This window comes from Battus philenor, unplaced genomic scaffold (assembly GCF_028537555.1).
Source record: "Battus philenor isolate CCGP_79_NKW_IND1 unplaced genomic scaffold, ilBatPhil1.0.hap1 SCAF_9, whole genome shotgun sequence".
Taxonomy (NCBI): Eukaryota; Metazoa; Arthropoda; class Insecta; order Lepidoptera; family Papilionidae; genus Battus; species Battus philenor.
In genome coordinates, this window is record NW_027181759.1 from 6,259,612 (window position 1) to 6,277,974 (window position 18,363).

The following is an 18,363-nucleotide window of genomic DNA, read 5'->3' on the forward strand; positions in this document are numbered from 1 at the left end:
GTTTTTCTATTACTGCCAAGATGATTCAATAAAGGCAAAGGCTAATAAAGCTTCCCATCGCCACGGTAAGAGTTAAAAGCTCTGTTGATGCCTGAAGTTGTTAAACCTTATTTTACAGTGAAAAAACACCAATAAACCAATCATACAAATTATTTGTAATATTTTCAAATATGTCACCAGTACCATACTTAATTGTCTCCTTGATTTGTTTTGTCTGCTCCGTATTATCATGTGTAAAGCGATATGACATCTGGTTAAAATAAAAATTCATATGTTCCACTTTGCTAAATACTTTTTATAAGTTAATTTTCAGCATACACGCCTAAAATGTTTTACAAATTCTTGCTCAATTTTTAAAACATTTATTGACATTACGGATACAATAGAACTAACATAGTATAATTACAATTAAGCTCTTGTTACATGTTTCTTCATACAATAATGACTAACACCTAACTCTTAAATAATAATCAAGTTTGCTCATGTTTCGCATAAATCACAAAATAGAATACTGGCAGTGGTACTTCTTCGACAATCTATTTAATCCTTTCAAAAATATCCCATTCCTTGTTCTGTTTCATAAATTTTGACATCATCCTTTTTCAGAACTAGTTCTGGCCTGTAAAGCAGAAAATTATTACACATATTAATGATTTTGATTGATTTGATTAATTTATTATAGTACTACCAAAATCGCTGTACCACCCTTTAGGAACGTGCGGTGAAGTGGGGGCGTCGCGAGTGTTGACTGCGAACTGATGGAACGAAGCGGCCCATACTCCCCTCCGTCTCGCCACGCACATACCTAAGACGCGGTACAGTGGTTTCGGTAGCACTATAAATTTTGTCTTATCTCATTGACGAATGATGTTTTGCCTGATTTACTTTGCCTAGACCTCATTAGTAAGTAAGTATATCAGTATCGCTCAATGTCGTCAAATGAGCAGCTATATTATTAATATCGCTGGTTTTTATACATGTATAAACGAGCATAAATATAAGTTAAGAGAACTTTTCACAGAGTTATCATTATCATTACAACCTCTCTATAGATTTTCAAAATAACCGATCGAAATCGGCCTGCTATCCGCGTCTTTCGACGACATTTTGTACCTCTACTGACTTTCTCGATCATATTTCGACCTTGTTGAGAAATGGCAAGTTCGGCTTTCTCCAAGGTTTATTAAGTTAACGTGACCTAGCCGATGTGGCTTGAAGTTATCATGTTTTACTGTCGTAAGTCATTACTGGTAACACACATTGGTCGTAAGCCTTCGTCTTTTGCACAAAGTTATATTGGCTGACATTTATAATGGCAAAGCTAAATGATGGATCATCTTACCTTAACTTTTTGTTGTTTTAATAACCACATAAATTTAAAACATTGTAATATTTTCAGGTAACAAATACAACTCTAGAGATCATTTTTACATATTAAAATAATCTACTTTTTAAAATATTATATATTCATACTCACAATGTTATCTGTACTGCCTGTGCCTGACCTGAAATATTAACATAGTATTATGCAAACAACTTTGGTTATTCTGCTCTTTTATAAGAGCAATTTATTTTATCTCTTTTAATGTAAGTCAACTAAAGTTGACCGTTGCGAAATTAAGGTAATTATTTCATATTGTAACAATTGTAACAGACCGCGGCCCGCCGGTCGAATACTGGTGGCCCGCCGACAGCAAAAATAAAACTCTCGTACCATCGAAAAATATTGAATTCTATTCCAGAATATAACCCAAAAATTTTATTACCTATGTTTCTGGCGGCCGGCCCGCCATCAGTTCATGATTTGCCCGAGTGGCCCCTAGTCTTAATAAGTCTGTGCAACCATGCCCTAGAAGCTACAACATGGGAAGGCAGGATTGGTAGACACAGAAAAGACTGCCCAAGATATGGAGCGACAAAATAGTCACAATAGCGGCAAAGGAATGGAGAAGGAATGAGAAGAATAGGGAAGTTTAAATTGAGCTGCAGGCCTATAGCCAGTGCATGGTTCCAATAATAGAGGGTCACATTTTGTAGTTTTAAGGGAAAATATTTTTGTTTTAATTAAGGTTTTAATAAAGGTTCATAAATATAAAAATACTTATAAATTAAAGACGGCCTTGTTAAGGTCTTATTGGAAATCTATGAATGAGGTTGACAACCAGGTTGTCATATAGCTGATATGACAATGATGATGAAATATAAAAATATGTCAACATACCAACTGTAGGCGGCTGTATGATTGCAGTGACGTCGGAGAAGTAAACCTGATGAGTCTGCAGGAACTCTTTACTCTGGTCTATGAACGTCGCTTGCACCGGTTCGTTCACGACCAGCGAGTGAGGTAGACGCCATTTGTCTATCACCTCGTTCTCGTCTTGCATCTTCTGTAACCGCTCCACTTGCTTGTAAGTCGGTTCACCGCCCACATACGCTCTCTTCGTACGATTGTGGTAACGTATCTCGTGCTTTCTCAAATCTGATCTATAATAGATTTTTTTCGTAAACAGAAGTACTTTATTCATGAAAACAAAGACAGAAAAATCTAGTTACCGAAACTAACTTTTTGACTTTTGAAGATGCGATTAAAATTATCTTTTTGTGACTATGGTACAAGGCTTCATAGTATAGGCTCCCGCTTTAAATAAGAGTTTTGGAAGCGGTAGTTATGAAATATTGTTATTGTCATGAAAAACATTTAATATAGCCATTTAAAATATGTTATTATTATAACATGAATAAACATTAGGAAAAAAAATATTGATTCGGTTTGGAACAGAAGACGTGGTTTAAGCAATCAAGAATGTTTTTAGAATGCAAAGAGATGGATGTTTGTGAAGCGGAGATTAAATATTTTATTGAGTATAATTGAAATAATTTATATTTATATTTGAAATTCAAAATTAACTTAATTATTTCGCAAAATTATCGTCCACAAAAATTTGGGATATATCTATAAATCATATCCAGTGATTCGCACTAGGCCCTAGCGGTACGTGGATCTTGCATCTACTAAACCGCAAAACTGAGCGTTACGTACACAAGTGGAGAGTAACATGAATAAATAAATAAATAAAGTATCGGCGGTCTCAATAGCACTACATTATTTTATCATAGCTGATAGCTTGCATAAAGAAGACTCATTAAATGTAATTTATATATCCGAGACGTGGTCGCTTACGGTGAGCCTTATAAGTAGACTCAAGGCCACCTACGGCGTACATCATCACAATGTCGTTGTCTTAGTAGACGTGGGTCATAATCCTTACGGAACGCGAAGAACGCCCACACGTCCCCTTACTCTCCAAGCGGAATACGCATTATGCCGAATTGATGGTAAATGGCGACTGCCGAGTAGACGCGAGCAGTAATCACCGGGGGCTCAGCAGCAACCCAAGATAGATGGCGCTAGTGAGCGTTCTTTACTTACCGTAGCCTTAAAAAATCAGCAATGCACTCGTGCCTCCCAGTCATTAGGGAGAGTCGAAAGACCTCAACCCGAACCCATAGATAGCCTACCGCTTTCGTACGCCCAGTCGGAAGACGACAGTAAGACTTGAAGAATACGCGAGACCCATCCAGAGCTATGCTCTTAGTTTCCCTGCGATATAGCTTCAGAAATGGGGAGATCCGCAGTAGAACTTAGTTTTAATCTGTCTGTTAAAATTTAATGCGTCGAAGAATTACTCGTGTGAAGTAAAAGTGAGCGGGGTACATCGCTCGTGCAATCGATGGCCGTTGGGACCGAAAGGTTCTCGAGTGGCGACTACGTAGGCCCCGCACTCTAGTGCGAGAAGCTCGAAGTGGGCAGTGTAAAGCCAGTCATCATGATGATCTTCAGAGGAGGCTTATGCCTTGCAGTTGGCGTCTATAGGATGAAAAGATAAAAAAAAACTAAAACTTCGAATGTACTTGTAACGAAAGTCACGTCCGCAGAAGTTGCAAGTGTGCTTAATATTCATGTGCGTGGCGTCATGGTGCTCCCGTAGCGCGGCGTTGGTGCGAAATGCTTTCTCGCATAACATACACTGCGAAGAGATGTAACATTTATTAAATAAATAATTTGTATGTCATTTGCAGATAGGTTCTCTTACAGTAATATGAACATGATGAAACTATGTGTTACTATAATATTTTAAAGTTGCCGAGAACCAATTTGTCACATACAGCTAGCTTTACCTAGCTCGATATTATTCTTAGCTTGCGATTCTGGAAACAACAAGTTATCACTTTAACTGCCACGCCGAAATCATTTGCTTTGCCCAAGATGCCACGGCATTTTTTTAGCGATTATCTTATTGGTGGTCACCGATGACTTAATTTAGACAATTTATGGAACAAAAACGACATAAATACGGCATTAAAGTTTTTAAAATATGTTCTGGCCGAGGATGTACATACCAATTTCAAATATATTTGGGAATAAACCCAAATGAACCAAGCGTAACTCCCACAAGTGTTGTTATGTATTTATGCAACCATATTAGATATAGGAGCCACACGATTTAAACGCGTAACTGGTAGAGTAATGTCAATTTTGGCGAAAAATTAATCGAATATTCATTTACCCGGAACCTTAAAATTACTAAAAAATAAGACAAAGAAGGTGACCACTTATTGTCCGGATTATATTGATGCGCCACATTTAACCTTTAACAAAGTGCACCGTTAGATGCAAGAATTATTCTGACACTTTTTTTTAATGATGTTCTAATTAAAAAATGTAATCGTTCAACGCGGCACTTTTTATTTCGAAGCATCTTCTATATATCGGTCATATTCTAATACCCTAATTCTAGATTTTTATGTAGTTTCTTAAAATAGTAAAAAAATTAAAAGGCTCCGGTCACCAATGATCACCGCATCGTGGTGGCACGGGACAAACTGTTGCCGACCATATATGACCAACATGGCAATCAAAGTGTTAATCACGATGGATGGATTAATAAAATAAACAATAAATTTGTAATAATATCTTCCATTCTTCAAATACAATACGTGGTACACGCAGAAAAGACAAAAAACCAGTACTTTTTTATTAAACATGTGATTCAACAGTTTTATTAAACTAAATTTTTGAAATGTAATACGTTCTTCTTTATTAATAGCAGTCCAAGGACAACTAGTTCTCTTATCTTACTTAAAATTTCGGCGCCCGTTTAAACTGGCTATACCTGGGGCACACGGTTGCATGCCTTGTTATTAAAAGTTAAATGAAAACTATTAAGCTATTCAAATGTTTTAAAAGTTTCACGTTGGCGTCGAAAAAATTTATTCAACTCCGATCTATCTCTTTATGATATATGATAGTTTGAAACTCTTTATTAATTTATGATAATATTTAAAATTGGAAGAAACATGGTTGATTTTTTATAAACAAATAAACTATTTATAGCTTGACTGCATTACATACATAATACCTCTTATTTAAAAAAAAAAAACTTTACACAGACGATTTTTTTTGCCTATTTTAAAAGCAATTATTATAACAGAATGTTTACCTTGAATTGTTTTTCCTGGTGTGTAAGTTTGTGCTTATTCAAATTGGATGGGTTGACAAAGGTTGCTGGGCAGTGTGCGCATTTGTATGGCTTCTCCCCCGTGTGTGTGCGCATATGCATCACGAGGTAATACTTATGTTTGCATTTGTATGGACACAGGTCACAAAAGAAATTGAATGTATTTGTGTGCACTAACCTGCAAAGACAAAATTTTTTTATTCGGTGTTGCCATATTTCAAACAGAAGAAGTTATTATACAAAAATATTAGAATTTATAATTTTCTTTTTTCACCTCTTTACCTAATTAAATGTAACAATTAGTATTTTTGCTTTACTCATCATGTATGTCCATACATAGTTATACATTAAAACACAATTAAAGTCTATTTAATAAATCTTTGATTCAAAATTATGTTAATGTCGGTTTCTAAAAATATTTCAAACACATGACTAATTGTGTATTTAATTGTTAGGAATAACAAAAAATTTTGAAACATACATATGACTTTTAAGGCGGGCTATGATGGGAAACTCTTTGCCACAAGTGGGACACTTGTGTGGCACTGTCCGCTTGTGGATGTGCCGCATATGCTGTGCAATGCTCAACACAAGTTGACCGCAAATATCGCACGCTCTTCGCATGCACTGTGCTTCGCGACGATGAGACATTAGGTGCTCCTATAACCAAGAAAATTATTTTTTAAAAACATTGCCTTACAATAATAATATGTATGATCAGTGGCAGAGTAGTAATTAAGGACTAGGACTTTGAATGGAGGTTGTTGGTATGATTTATGTAACATTGCCACTCTTTACAAATGTCAACTAAAAATCTAAAACATGTGTGACTTCCAACAATACAATTCCAGACTGTACCCTTCTCTTAGAAATTGATTGTATTGTAAATGGAAACATTACAACATACTTATTTAATGATAAAAGTGTATTGATTATATATTTAATTTTATTAAACTATATATAGCAGGACTGGTCAAACCGCGGCTCACAAGCCACATGCGGCTCTTTGAATAATTATTTTTGGTTCTGATAGATTGTGGAATTATTTTAATATTTAAATTTATGTAACCTATGTCAGTTCCTGGGAAGTCGAAACAAATTACCGGTCTGAATAATTATTATTGTAATTCCAGCATAAAATTAGCGAAATCCAAACACCGATTACAATAATTAACTTAGGTATTATTAGGAGTGCTGTCATATACGCGTGCCATTGTATCTAACTTCAATACGCAATTTTGTACTTTTTTAATATAATTTCAATAAAAAAAAATTTTGTAAAAAAAAATTTCCTTTGGGTGATTTAAATGAGTATTAAATTCCGGCTCGCGAAAAATTTCAAATTTCGAACAATAGCTTGAACTATCAAGGAGCTTGGTCACCCCTGATATATAGTGTAAAATTGGGTATGCAAATTTAAAGGCATTTGTTTGAAATGAAATTTGAATGAAATGAGAGAAAGTAGTGAACTTTTCACAGGAAGCTTTAAATGAGGTTTAAGCAATGTTGCATAAAAGACTTCAAATATTTTATACTATGACAGGTTTTTAGAACTTTTTAATGTTTATTTTAAACTGTATTGTCTTCTGAAATAAAAATATCTAAACTTGAACTTTATCAAGTTATTAGGTGCAGTCAAACAAACCACTTTGCTATATTAATTGTTAAAGAAAATATCAATTTTTCAAAGTATGTTTAAAATATTTTGAATAATAGACTACTTTTAAAAATGTGTGCATTGTAACACATTATCTAAAGGATATTAATAAATGCTTGAGTAAAAAGTAAAATTGAATGTATGACTTATTGCACATTATGCTGTATTTAGTATTAATTAATGTATTAATACACAAATTTTTAAACATCAAAACCAGTCAGCAGAGATATATCATCTAAAATACTCACTTTAGTTTGAAAAACCACATCACATGGTGAACACTTGAACTCTTTGACTTTAGGATCTTTTTTCTGATGTACTCTCTCCTTTCTCTTGCGTTCTCTCTCTGTCTTCTGTTCCATCTTTATCCTTTTTAACTTCATTTGATGTAAAATTAGTTGAAAATCGTGTTTTGAATATGGATATGAATGGAACAAAGGATCTCCTGACAATTAAAATAAAGAAAGTGTGAATTAAATATTTAAGCAAAAAATCTTACAGAATTGTTTTATTTATAAAAACCATGTCTTCACTAACTTCAAAGGAACAAACTATTTTGTTGTACACTAAATTCACAGATTCTTGCATTGTTCACTGGTTATTATTCTTTACAATGAGTATAAAGACTGAACCACTGAATTGAAACTTTTGTTTAGAATTTTTAGACTGTTTTTCAAGTATATAGATACCACTTACATGCTAGTTTAACATGATATTATGACTTTATTGCCTACATACCCTCTTGGCAACCAAATATTGCAATAGCATAATTTCATGAAATATTGTTGGTAATTGGGTAGTATGATTCTACATGTATAAACAACCATTTAAATGCAGCCTTAAACCTCTAAGGCTATCCATTCCATTTTGTCAAAATATGATTGACAATTCTTTTAAAAGAATTGATATCTGTTTGGGGTGGGGATAAGGTGGAAAGAGCTTCATAATTCTATCTCATAACATCAGAGATAGGTCTTGAATTATACAGGAATAATATTCTGTTTAATTTCTCACAAACACCAAAACTGGTTCTATCCATTAAAATTGAACTAAATGATTACATTTATAAAAAAAATCTTTCATTAAAAATACTTAGTAACCTACAAAAAAAAATACAGTAATAATAATTAACAACATCATAAAAAACAGAAAATATAGAGAAAAATGTCATACCCATTGGATTAAGCATCTTTCTGAATTTCCTGTCAGACCTCTCACAAGTGTTTTTGAATGCCATAACATGTTTTAAAGTATCAAGACATTCATTACATATGAACTTAGGTAAAGAATCATCCATGGTAATCTGAAATGAAAATTGATCCTATATATGACAAACAATCCACATATTATCTAATTTATTTACACAAAATAATGGATTACTACAGAGATTTAACAATTTTCAAAAAACCTTGAATCATTCAAAGTATTTGGGGACAACAGTTTAATTCATTTGGCTGTTACCCACTGACATTTTTTAAATTTAGAACACAAAAATGTGTGTTGTGAAAATGCCTAATTAAAAGAAAAATATGATGAAGAGCATTATGGAAAAAACACAAAGCTACAAAATATATCTTAGAGTTTCAAAACAAATAATTGGTATTAAAACATGTAACAAATCGAACACACTATAGAAATCACAAGATTCCTTAGATTATCCAAATCAGATTATACCTACTGAAATATTTGTTATACTTCGAATTACTCCCATTATATCATAACCATTGACTTTATTGCTCAAAGAAATTGAGCCACTTTTGGCACATACTCTACATATCCTGTCCTTTGCTAGGTGAACTTTTCTGAAATACAACAAGTTATTGTTTCACAAATTATGAATTATTGTATTTTATAAACGAAATTATTGTATGTTATCTTACCCATCTACAGAGAGTTTTTGCCAAGGATCATCGTTACTACAATCTTCATCGTCATTAAAAGAGTCGCATCTTGGATATTTTACCTTATTTAATTTCGATAACATAGCTTTAGTTAGGTAAACAGACATTTTAAAGTTTTAGTGAGAAATATTTTTAAAGTATTTTTTCTTATTATAGGATTAGTTACACTAATCTCTGCCGACATTAAAACTCTTACTCTTCACATCTAAATGCGATTTAAATATAAATTTAAGAAAAACCTGGTCTTTACAAAAATTTTAATTATAAACTTCCTTATTTTTAATTATAAGCATTTGAAAGATTATTTCGAGTTTTTTAAAGTAAATTATTGTACGGTACAGTGTTTAGTACTTTCATATAAAAATGACAACACTAATTAGTGTGACAAGTTGAAGAAAATATATTAAAGTAATCTGTATAACAGCATAAACATTACATGAAATAAAATTTATTTTATAAAAAGTTATAATTAATGCAATTAGAATTTATAACATTTTGTATATTGACTATATTTATTATAAAAATAAAATAATAAATGTAAGCAACGTATGAGTTAGTATTATAAGTTGTAGATATTACAAAATGGTTAATTAAGTCTTGTATTCCAATTTATGAAAGTGTTATTGTTATATTATATTGTTAGTATATTCATATAAGCAAGAGTACAATAATTACACTTCTAAAATTATAGAATATACTTTTTGCTTCGTGCATTGATATATGTTATAATAAAAATATCCAAACGCATTCGGTACGTTAACATTTTAGTTATGCACTTAAATAAATACTAAAAAGTTATATTTTAATCCCTGTAATCATTTACTTTAGAGGCTAAACTATTTGTTGCGCTTCTACAATTTATGAAACTATATTATGCTTGAATTATCATATCTTTAAGTTGAAGATGCAAGTATCGTTTAAATAAATTTGCTGTGTTGAGTATACAACACGTTTATTTAATAACAAAACACAAAACAAAGTAAAAAAAATAAGTAGCTGTAATTTACTAATTTTATTTAGATTAATCAAAAGTCCACATAGCTAAAAGCTTTGTAGCTAATGTTACGATTTTATTTAAAGAATATATAATGTCATGTTTGTAATTGTCAAATCGCCGATGCCTGCGATACTTGTATACCTAATATGTTTTAAATGGTTTTTATTTACAATAAAGACATATTGTCTAATATCTTTGTTTGGAACTTGTACATAATGACATCTCTGCTTCCACTAAAGTCAATGATATTTGCAAGATTTTTGCAAAAAAATAAAAACGACAAATTAACGAAAAGTAAGAAATCGTAAGTTTAATGATACTTTGTAAATATATATAATACTGTGTAAAAAGTATTTCGTAAAGCTTTAACTGTAATTACCTCCATAAAAGTTTTTTACATTAGTTAATTAACGTCTGTAATTACAGGAACATTGGGCTATACAAACATATCCTATATAAATATACTGATATTTTTTTTATATTATACATAACATCATTATTCTTACAAATATAACTAAGTAAAATTAATGGATCATCTTACGAACAACTTTAAGCCTTCAACGTTATCACTGTGCATTGAGTTCACTCATAATTTTCATGTTTTAAAAATTAAAACTGCTTCAAAGATTATATTTTTTAAATTGCTGTTGAGTGCCCTTTCTTAGTGGATTTCTCTTTTACTTGAAGGCTTTTGAAACTGGAATTTGCAAGCTAAATTGTTAATTTTTGTAGTTGTAGACAATTTTTGTACAAAAATAGTATCATATATTTGCAATTTAATTTTATTAGGATATTAAAATAAATTAAAATTAATTTCAGCACTACAAAAAAATTTTCTTCAAACATATGTAGAATATGTAATCGAGACAATGGAAGTATACCCATATTTAATAATTTGGTACATCCAAATATATGTGAAGAGATAAAAAACTTTTCTGGTGTTACAGTAAGTAAATGTAAAATCTTTTTTTTCTATGATTAAAAATGTAAATTACTATACAAAATTTAAGTATTTAATAAGTTGAGTTAGTTTGTTAAAGTGTCTCAACCCTACCAGTATTTTAAGACTGGAGTGGATCATTTTCATCATTAAGTTATAGTGTGTCCACTACCAGACATAGGCCCACACCATAGATTTTCAATGTAGGAAATAGGTATATGGAAATAGGATTAATAAATGTTTACAATATTGTGTGCCATTCAGTTTTACCAAAATCACATATATCAATGCATATGAAAAGCTCTTTTGTACTGAATTGAGCCTGGGATGCGAATTGGGGAGTCAGATGAAAAACTAGTAATACAACTAAAATTGTTTCTTTTGTAAATGAAAGTTATTTTTAAAGAAATAACATAGGCTTGCATAATTTCTTTACTGACAAATTACTTTAAGTACATATATATATAATTGATCTTTAAATTACTCTCAAAGATTTAATAAGAGTTCTATCCCATATATACTACTATCCTTCTAATTACTAGACAACATAAAACTATTTGGAACTGTCTGCCCTAACATACTTCTACTTGTACCATATAGTACTGTTAGAAGTTAGTATAGTATGTAAAAAAGCATTTTTAAAAGACTGATGTCTACCTGTCTGCACTGGACTCATGGTAGATTATGACCTCTCTCATAGAAAAGCCTTGTGTTTTGAATGGAGAGAACACACCAGGCTATAATACAACAATAATCAAACCATCTGTTTTAGATAAGCAAAAGTGATGATTTACCTAAGCACATGTGTCAACATTGCTTAGACCTGCTGAATGGATGTATTATGTTTCGTGATCTATGCCAAAAGAATAATAAGAGACTGATAGAACTTTCAATAAAGAAAGGTAAACATTTCTAAGTTAATCTTTACCTTTTACCAGAGTTGTAATTGTTCGCAACATCTTGGTGTTCAATTTTTTTTTTACAAAATATGCAGAATCATTGGATGTAAGTGTAAAAGCTTTATAGGAGTGAATATGTAGCTCAATTACAGTATGACAAGTCCTAGCCAAAATCAGAACGTTAAAATTACTTATTGTTTACTACCAATACCTGCAGAAACATTCCAATACAAAAAAATTAATATGACATTTTTTATAGTGATAACTTTACACAAGATATTTGGAAGGTGCGAAATATTTAAAGTTATTTGCTGACAATGAGCTATACACCCACTCCCATAAAGCTCTTATTTACATATTTCTAATGACGTTGTATTTAATAATAATATAATAAATGTTGTTCATCTTGCCAGTTATTAAAATGTTAATATTGGTTATGATACAAAAATAAGTACAACATTAATATAAAATCCATGCTAATCTTTACTAATGAAACCTAAGAATATTGATATTATATTATTTATTAAAACAATTTATTGTTTTTTTTATAGTTTGCCTTATACATCTTAAAAGTTGATGATTGAAAAAAACAAACCCTATTATTTACTGACCAAAATTGTTTTTAAGCTTTTTGAAAGCAATTTGTTTTAGTGTAATTATACTTATGTTACAGAGTATAGTTCATCGATAATTGATATCAATATCAATAATGCACAAGATAGTGGAGATTCTTGTAATATACCATCACCTACATTTTCAGAGGATAATTCTGAAATTTGGGATTGCTCAACATGTAGCAAAGAGTTTTATGACTTGGTAAGTCATTTTGTATTTAATTCAATTACTATATGGACCGTTTATTTTGATAGTGGTGTAAGTCCGTTTTTGAGAAAAAGGAGCTAACAGGTAATTCATGTTTAATTTAATGTAAATTTTTATATGTAACTAGTCCGTGTCTACACTCTCAAAAAAACCCATGTATTGTACAACTTAAAATCGGTCAGTAAATGAAATTGCATAATCATCGATTATGAAAGTGGTGCAAGCCCAATTGACAGAGGTAGGTGGCACAGCAGATGGATGCCGATCAGTGATTTGTTATTTTTATATGATTATATTAGGTGTCAAGAGTTGCAAATTTAAGTTAGTTATTCTATTTTTTTGTTAAAATGGCTAACATCATATTAACATCAGATAGTGATATAGGTAAGAATTAAATTAAATTAAAGAAGAACGGGAGAATTTCATTTCAAAAACAATCTCCAAAATGCAATTAAAAACAAAAAAAAATACTTATGAGGAACAGGTCAATTGGTTGCAAATATGTTGGTTGAGGTTCCTCAAAGGTGCACCATATGCCATTTTTTATAAAACAACGATGACAGACACAGAATTTAATAAATATCAATTTATTACCTCTACGTCCTGGAAGACCGTTAAAATTTGAAAAAATCGCCCTGGAGTTTTTGTACCAAAATGCCAGACCTATTACGTACGAAAAATATAAAGGCATGAAGCAGCTACTGCCGTACGTATGTAGTAGTGGTGTATTCCACCTCTGGTGCATCATGCATATTTTGAAACACTACCACATGCAGAGAATAAGTAAACTGTTGTAATCAGTATCTTGTAATTATGATAATGTAATTGGCGTCTAAAATAAAATTTTATGTGTTGTTGTGCGTATGTGTAAACAAAATTATATTAAAATGAAGTATATTTTAAGTGATATTTGATTTTTCAAATTTGAAATTAAACTATTTTTACAATTGTCTAATTTTGAAAGTGGTGCAAGTCCATTTACAGCACATAAATATGTGTTATCGTAGTCTAATTAACAAATCTCGATAAACAAATTAAATGTTGATAAAAAAATAGAAACAATGCCAGACCTCATATAATTTGCCTGTATTTTTAAATCAACAAATATAGTAACCTTTAATTTTCTCGAAACAAAAGAAAATGGACTTACACCACTTGCAAAATAAACGGTCCATATGCAACATTTATTTACAATTGAAAAACCACACTACAATCCAGAGAATAAAGTACAACACAACAATTTTAAAATAATGTACCTTTAATATACAAATATTGTCTGTCATAAGAACATTTTTACAATTTTTTTTTCTCAAGTAACAATTATGCATTGACTAGAAGTAAGCATGTGTATATGTTTAATTGTCGTCATTATATATTGGAAAACTATATTATTTTTAATATCATCTAAGTTATAACTTTGATTTTTGAGCAATAGTTTAAACTATGGTACATTTTTATTATATTTACGACATAATTATTATGTTTATATATATTATATTTTTATCTCACTTCAAATGTTCATAAATTAGTGATATGGCTTTGTCTTATTGAATAATTTATTCTTTAATAACAACACAATATATTTATTATAATTGTGTTTTTCGCAATGAGTCTGTTAAAATGAGCCATTTAAAAGTATTTATTGTTTTCAATGGGTAATAATATAACATTGTAAAATCTATCAAGTAAATTTATGAATAAAATATATTTCAAAATGTGTTATGAAAAAAAGCATTAGGTATATAACACATTAATATTAAATTTACTAATTTAAGTTACGTTTTTTGCAGGCATCATATAATAACCATTTAACTAAATGTAATACACGGAGTTATGAACTTCCAAAAAATATTGGCGAAGTAAAAAAAGCATTTCTATGTGATATATGTGGTAAAACAGCAAAATCTAAAGGAAACCTTTTAGTCCATATGTATGTACATTTATTAAAAAATAATAATTACTCTAATTAATTAATGATATTCATTGGAGATGTTTTACAGGGCTATCCATGAAAATATTTTTCCATTTAAATGTGATGCATGCTCATATCAAGGAAGAACAATGGACTTGCTAAAAGTTCATAAGAGATCCCATTTAATAGATAAACCCTACAAATGTACCCAATGTCCCAAAGCAACTACAACAACAAGTAATCTCGCAAAGCATATGCGGCATGTGCACAGTACAAACAGGCCTTATAAGGTAAGTTCTTTTGTAAAGGTCATTGATTATTGGTGTATAAATTTTAAAGGGGTGGATGTATAGCAAATAAATTAATCTAATTTATTTCAGAGTGATAACTGTATACAGGTGATTAGAAATAGGGGTTAACGTTTTACACCTATAACCAGTGTATAAATATTAAATTCCCATGTATTTTTTTTTAATTTTACAATGGTCCACAGGGAAAGAAATTGTTACAATAGTTTTATTACTAACAGTTTTCAGTGAACATTTATATTACTTTGTTTCTTCTTATATTAGTATATATTCAAATGCATGTAGTAAAAAATAATTGTTTTTTGGTGTTTTAGTGTAGTTACTGTGAAAAGGCGTTTTCTTATCAGCATGACATGAAGCGGCATGTAAAAGATATACATTTAAGACAAGGCACTGTTGAATGCGATGTTTGTTTTAAAAAATTTAATACCAAGTAAGTTTTAACTCTTTTCTCTTATGTGCTAATTGAAGTGGCTGAAATGGTTACATAAGGAAGTTCTTTATCTAAAGTCATTAAAAATCTATAATTGGTAATCGTTCTATTGCTAGAATATAAGTTTCTTCTAGAGTTGAAGGGTACAGGCCTCACATGTTACATATTTTCGACAAGTAGGATTATTAACAATGTTTTCTTCCATCATTTATGAGCAATGGTGGTATGTTTAAATGGGTAATTTACAGATCTATCTGAAATATTGCTGAATTATATCATCAACATCATGAAATATTTCTTGAAAATAAAAGAAAAAATGCCTATAGTAATACTGACCTTGATATACCCTTCACAGGGTTTCATAAAAAGATAACTTCATTAAAAGCGACTGTGTACGTATTTATAATAGACTCTCGAGTTTTAAAGATATGTATTAAAGATATTTGTGAAAGTGAGAACAAAAAATATCCAACTAAGTTTTTGTTGATTCTTCTTAGATCAAAGTGTGCTTGGAACACTCACAACCACAGATTTTAAGTTAAAAGATATCATTATATACAAGCTCAATTTGATTTCAATTCATATTTAATAAGGTCTTCGATCATTCCCCTCGTAACACAAGTAATAATCCAAATTAAAAATTATAAGTAATCCAAAGTGGATAATAAACCAAATGCATATTATATATTTTATTTCAGAAAAATATTGCAAGGACATCGGTGGAAAATACATAAAATAAAAGGGGGAAGACATGGTCGTTTACCCTCTTATTTACAATGTGAAAAACAACCTAATGGCAATACTATTAAATGCAATTTCACATATTGAACCATATCAATAAATATTGGAAAGAAAATGCCTAATTGCCATTCATAGAAATTGAGCACATGTATATACTGCAGAAAACATATTAAGTTTATCAGCCTATTTATATTTATCAATTTCATTTTTATTACGATATTTATTGGTTGCGTTTATTTATATTTGTGCTGTATTAATTCTTATCTGCCAGTTTACTCTGAAATAATAGCATCTCGTTAAAAATAATTAAGCGTAATCAAAAGTTTGTATTGTCTTCTGGCGAGTATATGTAAATGAGATCTCTTAAGGTACGCAAGTCTTTGGCTTATAAAATGAAAATATTGTTATTTATATTATTTGCACAAAAATGCTTCTCTTTTGATATTCCTCGTACCGATTGTAAAACGGACTTGAAAATTGACAACGACCACTACAATGTGACAAACACATTCGAAACTAATAATGGATATCCAAATGATATACATGTTGATGACCACGGGAACATCTTTTATGTTGAAGTTGGCATTGATAGTAGTGGATACTACTTTAATGCAAGAGTTATAGAAGCAAACTCAACCATTCCACAAAAAATTCCAGGTTAGTTTTCCATTTAATTTGATACATGCATGCAACTGCATAGTATTTGGTTTGTCCACTATTTTTATCTGTATCCAGGGTTTTTATTCCTACGCTTTCTCGTTCAGAGAATTAATATGTTTTTGTAATTGTTGACACTTTCAATGAAAAAAATAAGTTTGCACAAAAACTGTAAGTGTTATAAATAAATTTACATGGCGAAAGTAATTCGTTCCTAAAAATAATTAATCAATTTTCTCTTCATTTTTATAATAAGGTTGAAATGTTCTGAGGGAACCACCTTTAATAAAAAGTAAAACGATAATAATTGAAACTCCTTAATCGATTTTTACAAACAAAATATTCTTGATAGCATTTTGTAACTTTGTCTTGCAGTAAGTGTTACTGCAGTAATACTCAATTCCTGAATACATACATTGTCTATTTTTAAATTGATATGTAATGCTAAAAGAATTTCTTAATTTTTTATATAATTTGCATGTATCATGTGGTTACAATCACAATCCTCGACAAAACGTCGTCAAAGAGCAGAACCACACAATGTGTAAGTTTGGCATGGAACAAGAGGAAATTCTGTTGATTTTCCGTCATCATGATCATGACAGCCGATAGATGCCCGCTGCAAGACATGATAAGCCTTCTCCAAAGACCGTCACAATGGGCAATCCTGTGTTGCCCGCATCCAGCTACTTACCGCTACCTTAACTATCTTCGGTCCACTTGTAGGGGCTTTCTCAGTAAATCTTGCCTACTTAATTTGTATCATCCATAAATCATGCAGAACTTACAACTACTTACAATTGTCATTTATTCATGACAAATAAAGTATAATTTGTTTCATTAATAAAAAAAATCTGTTATTTTAATAAATATGTTTACAAAACTGTTAACATGCAATTAAATAGCTTTAATATTTTCTTATTAGGTCTTCCCGAAGGAATTACATACTCCATCGCAATTGACAAAAATAATCAGATAGTATATTTCAGTACAGGTGAAGGGATATTCATATATAATTATGAAACACAAAATGTCACATTGATTTCAAAACCAAATGATTCATTTAACATGATATTTGTTGATAAAGATGGCAATAAATATGTGACCAAAAATATTGATGGAATTGAAGAGGTTTATCTCTTAACAGGTGAAAATAAAATTCGCTTTAAGAGTCTTGAAGCTTTAGAAGAAATGGCTATAGATGATAAAAACAATTTTTACTTCATCAGAGATGATAAATTGTTTGTATTGAAATCCAATCTATCATCACCTTTTGTACTCGGCAATGTAACTTTTGATGGAATGGCACAAATATCGTTTTTTAATGAAAAAATATTTGTAGCGAGCCATAATCTAACATATTTTCATGAAAATGATACAAAGTATATGAAAATAACAGAAAATGCTCCAGACAAAATTTCTGCTGTAACTTTTGATAAAAATGGGAATTTGTTACTTGGAGTCCATGGTAAATTATTGCAATACAAAAAACATCATTGTTATTTAAGAAACAATGAAGCATAACATTAACAACTTATTCTCTAAATTGTTTGGTCTGTAATAAAAATCATTAATAT

The 18,363-nt window shown here is 30.5% G+C and overlaps 3 protein-coding genes across 4 annotated transcripts; 2 read left to right on the forward strand and 1 right to left on the reverse strand.

Moving 5' to 3' along the window:
- Positions 1-205: 205 nt before the first annotated feature.
- LOC137932244 (zinc finger protein 714-like) lies at positions 206-9,338 on the reverse strand. Of its 2 annotated transcripts, none has more exons than XM_068775846.1 (10): positions 9,057-9,338; positions 8,855-8,978; positions 8,350-8,497; positions 7,425-7,621; positions 6,001-6,179; positions 5,502-5,697; positions 3,913-4,028; positions 2,222-2,484; positions 1,478-1,505; positions 206-619 (listed from the first exon to the last, which is right to left on the reverse strand). In XM_068775846.1, exons 1-10 carry the CDS (start codon positions 9,182-9,184, stop codon positions 550-552), a joined length of 1,449 nt encoding a protein of 482 aa, XP_068631947.1. In that variant the 5' UTR covers positions 9,185-9,338; the 3' UTR covers positions 206-549. The 2 variants fall into 2 exon arrangements, with proteins under 2 accessions (XP_068631947.1, XP_068631948.1); XM_068775847.1 differs by having other exon boundaries at positions 207-619; positions 8,350-8,479.
- Positions 9,339-10,228: 890 nt separating this feature from the next.
- LOC137932225 (zinc finger protein 32-like) lies at positions 10,229-16,216 on the forward strand. The gene is made up of 8 exons (XM_068775827.1): positions 10,229-10,378; positions 10,894-11,020; positions 11,787-11,916; positions 12,587-12,729; positions 14,526-14,665; positions 14,736-14,937; positions 15,270-15,388; positions 16,087-16,216. The coding sequence occupies exons 1-8, from the start codon at positions 10,230-10,232 to the stop codon at positions 16,214-16,216; spliced, it is 1,140 nt and encodes a 379-aa protein (XP_068631928.1). The 5' UTR covers position 10,229.
- A 132-nt stretch (positions 16,217-16,348) lies between these two features.
- LOC137932226 (uncharacterized) lies at positions 16,349-18,330 on the forward strand. Its single transcript, XM_068775828.1, has 2 exons — positions 16,349-16,786; positions 17,712-18,330. Exons 1-2 carry the CDS (start codon positions 16,483-16,485, stop codon positions 18,308-18,310), a joined length of 903 nt encoding a protein of 300 aa, XP_068631929.1. The 5' UTR covers positions 16,349-16,482; the 3' UTR covers positions 18,311-18,330.
- The last annotated feature ends 33 nt before the right edge of the window (positions 18,331-18,363 follow it).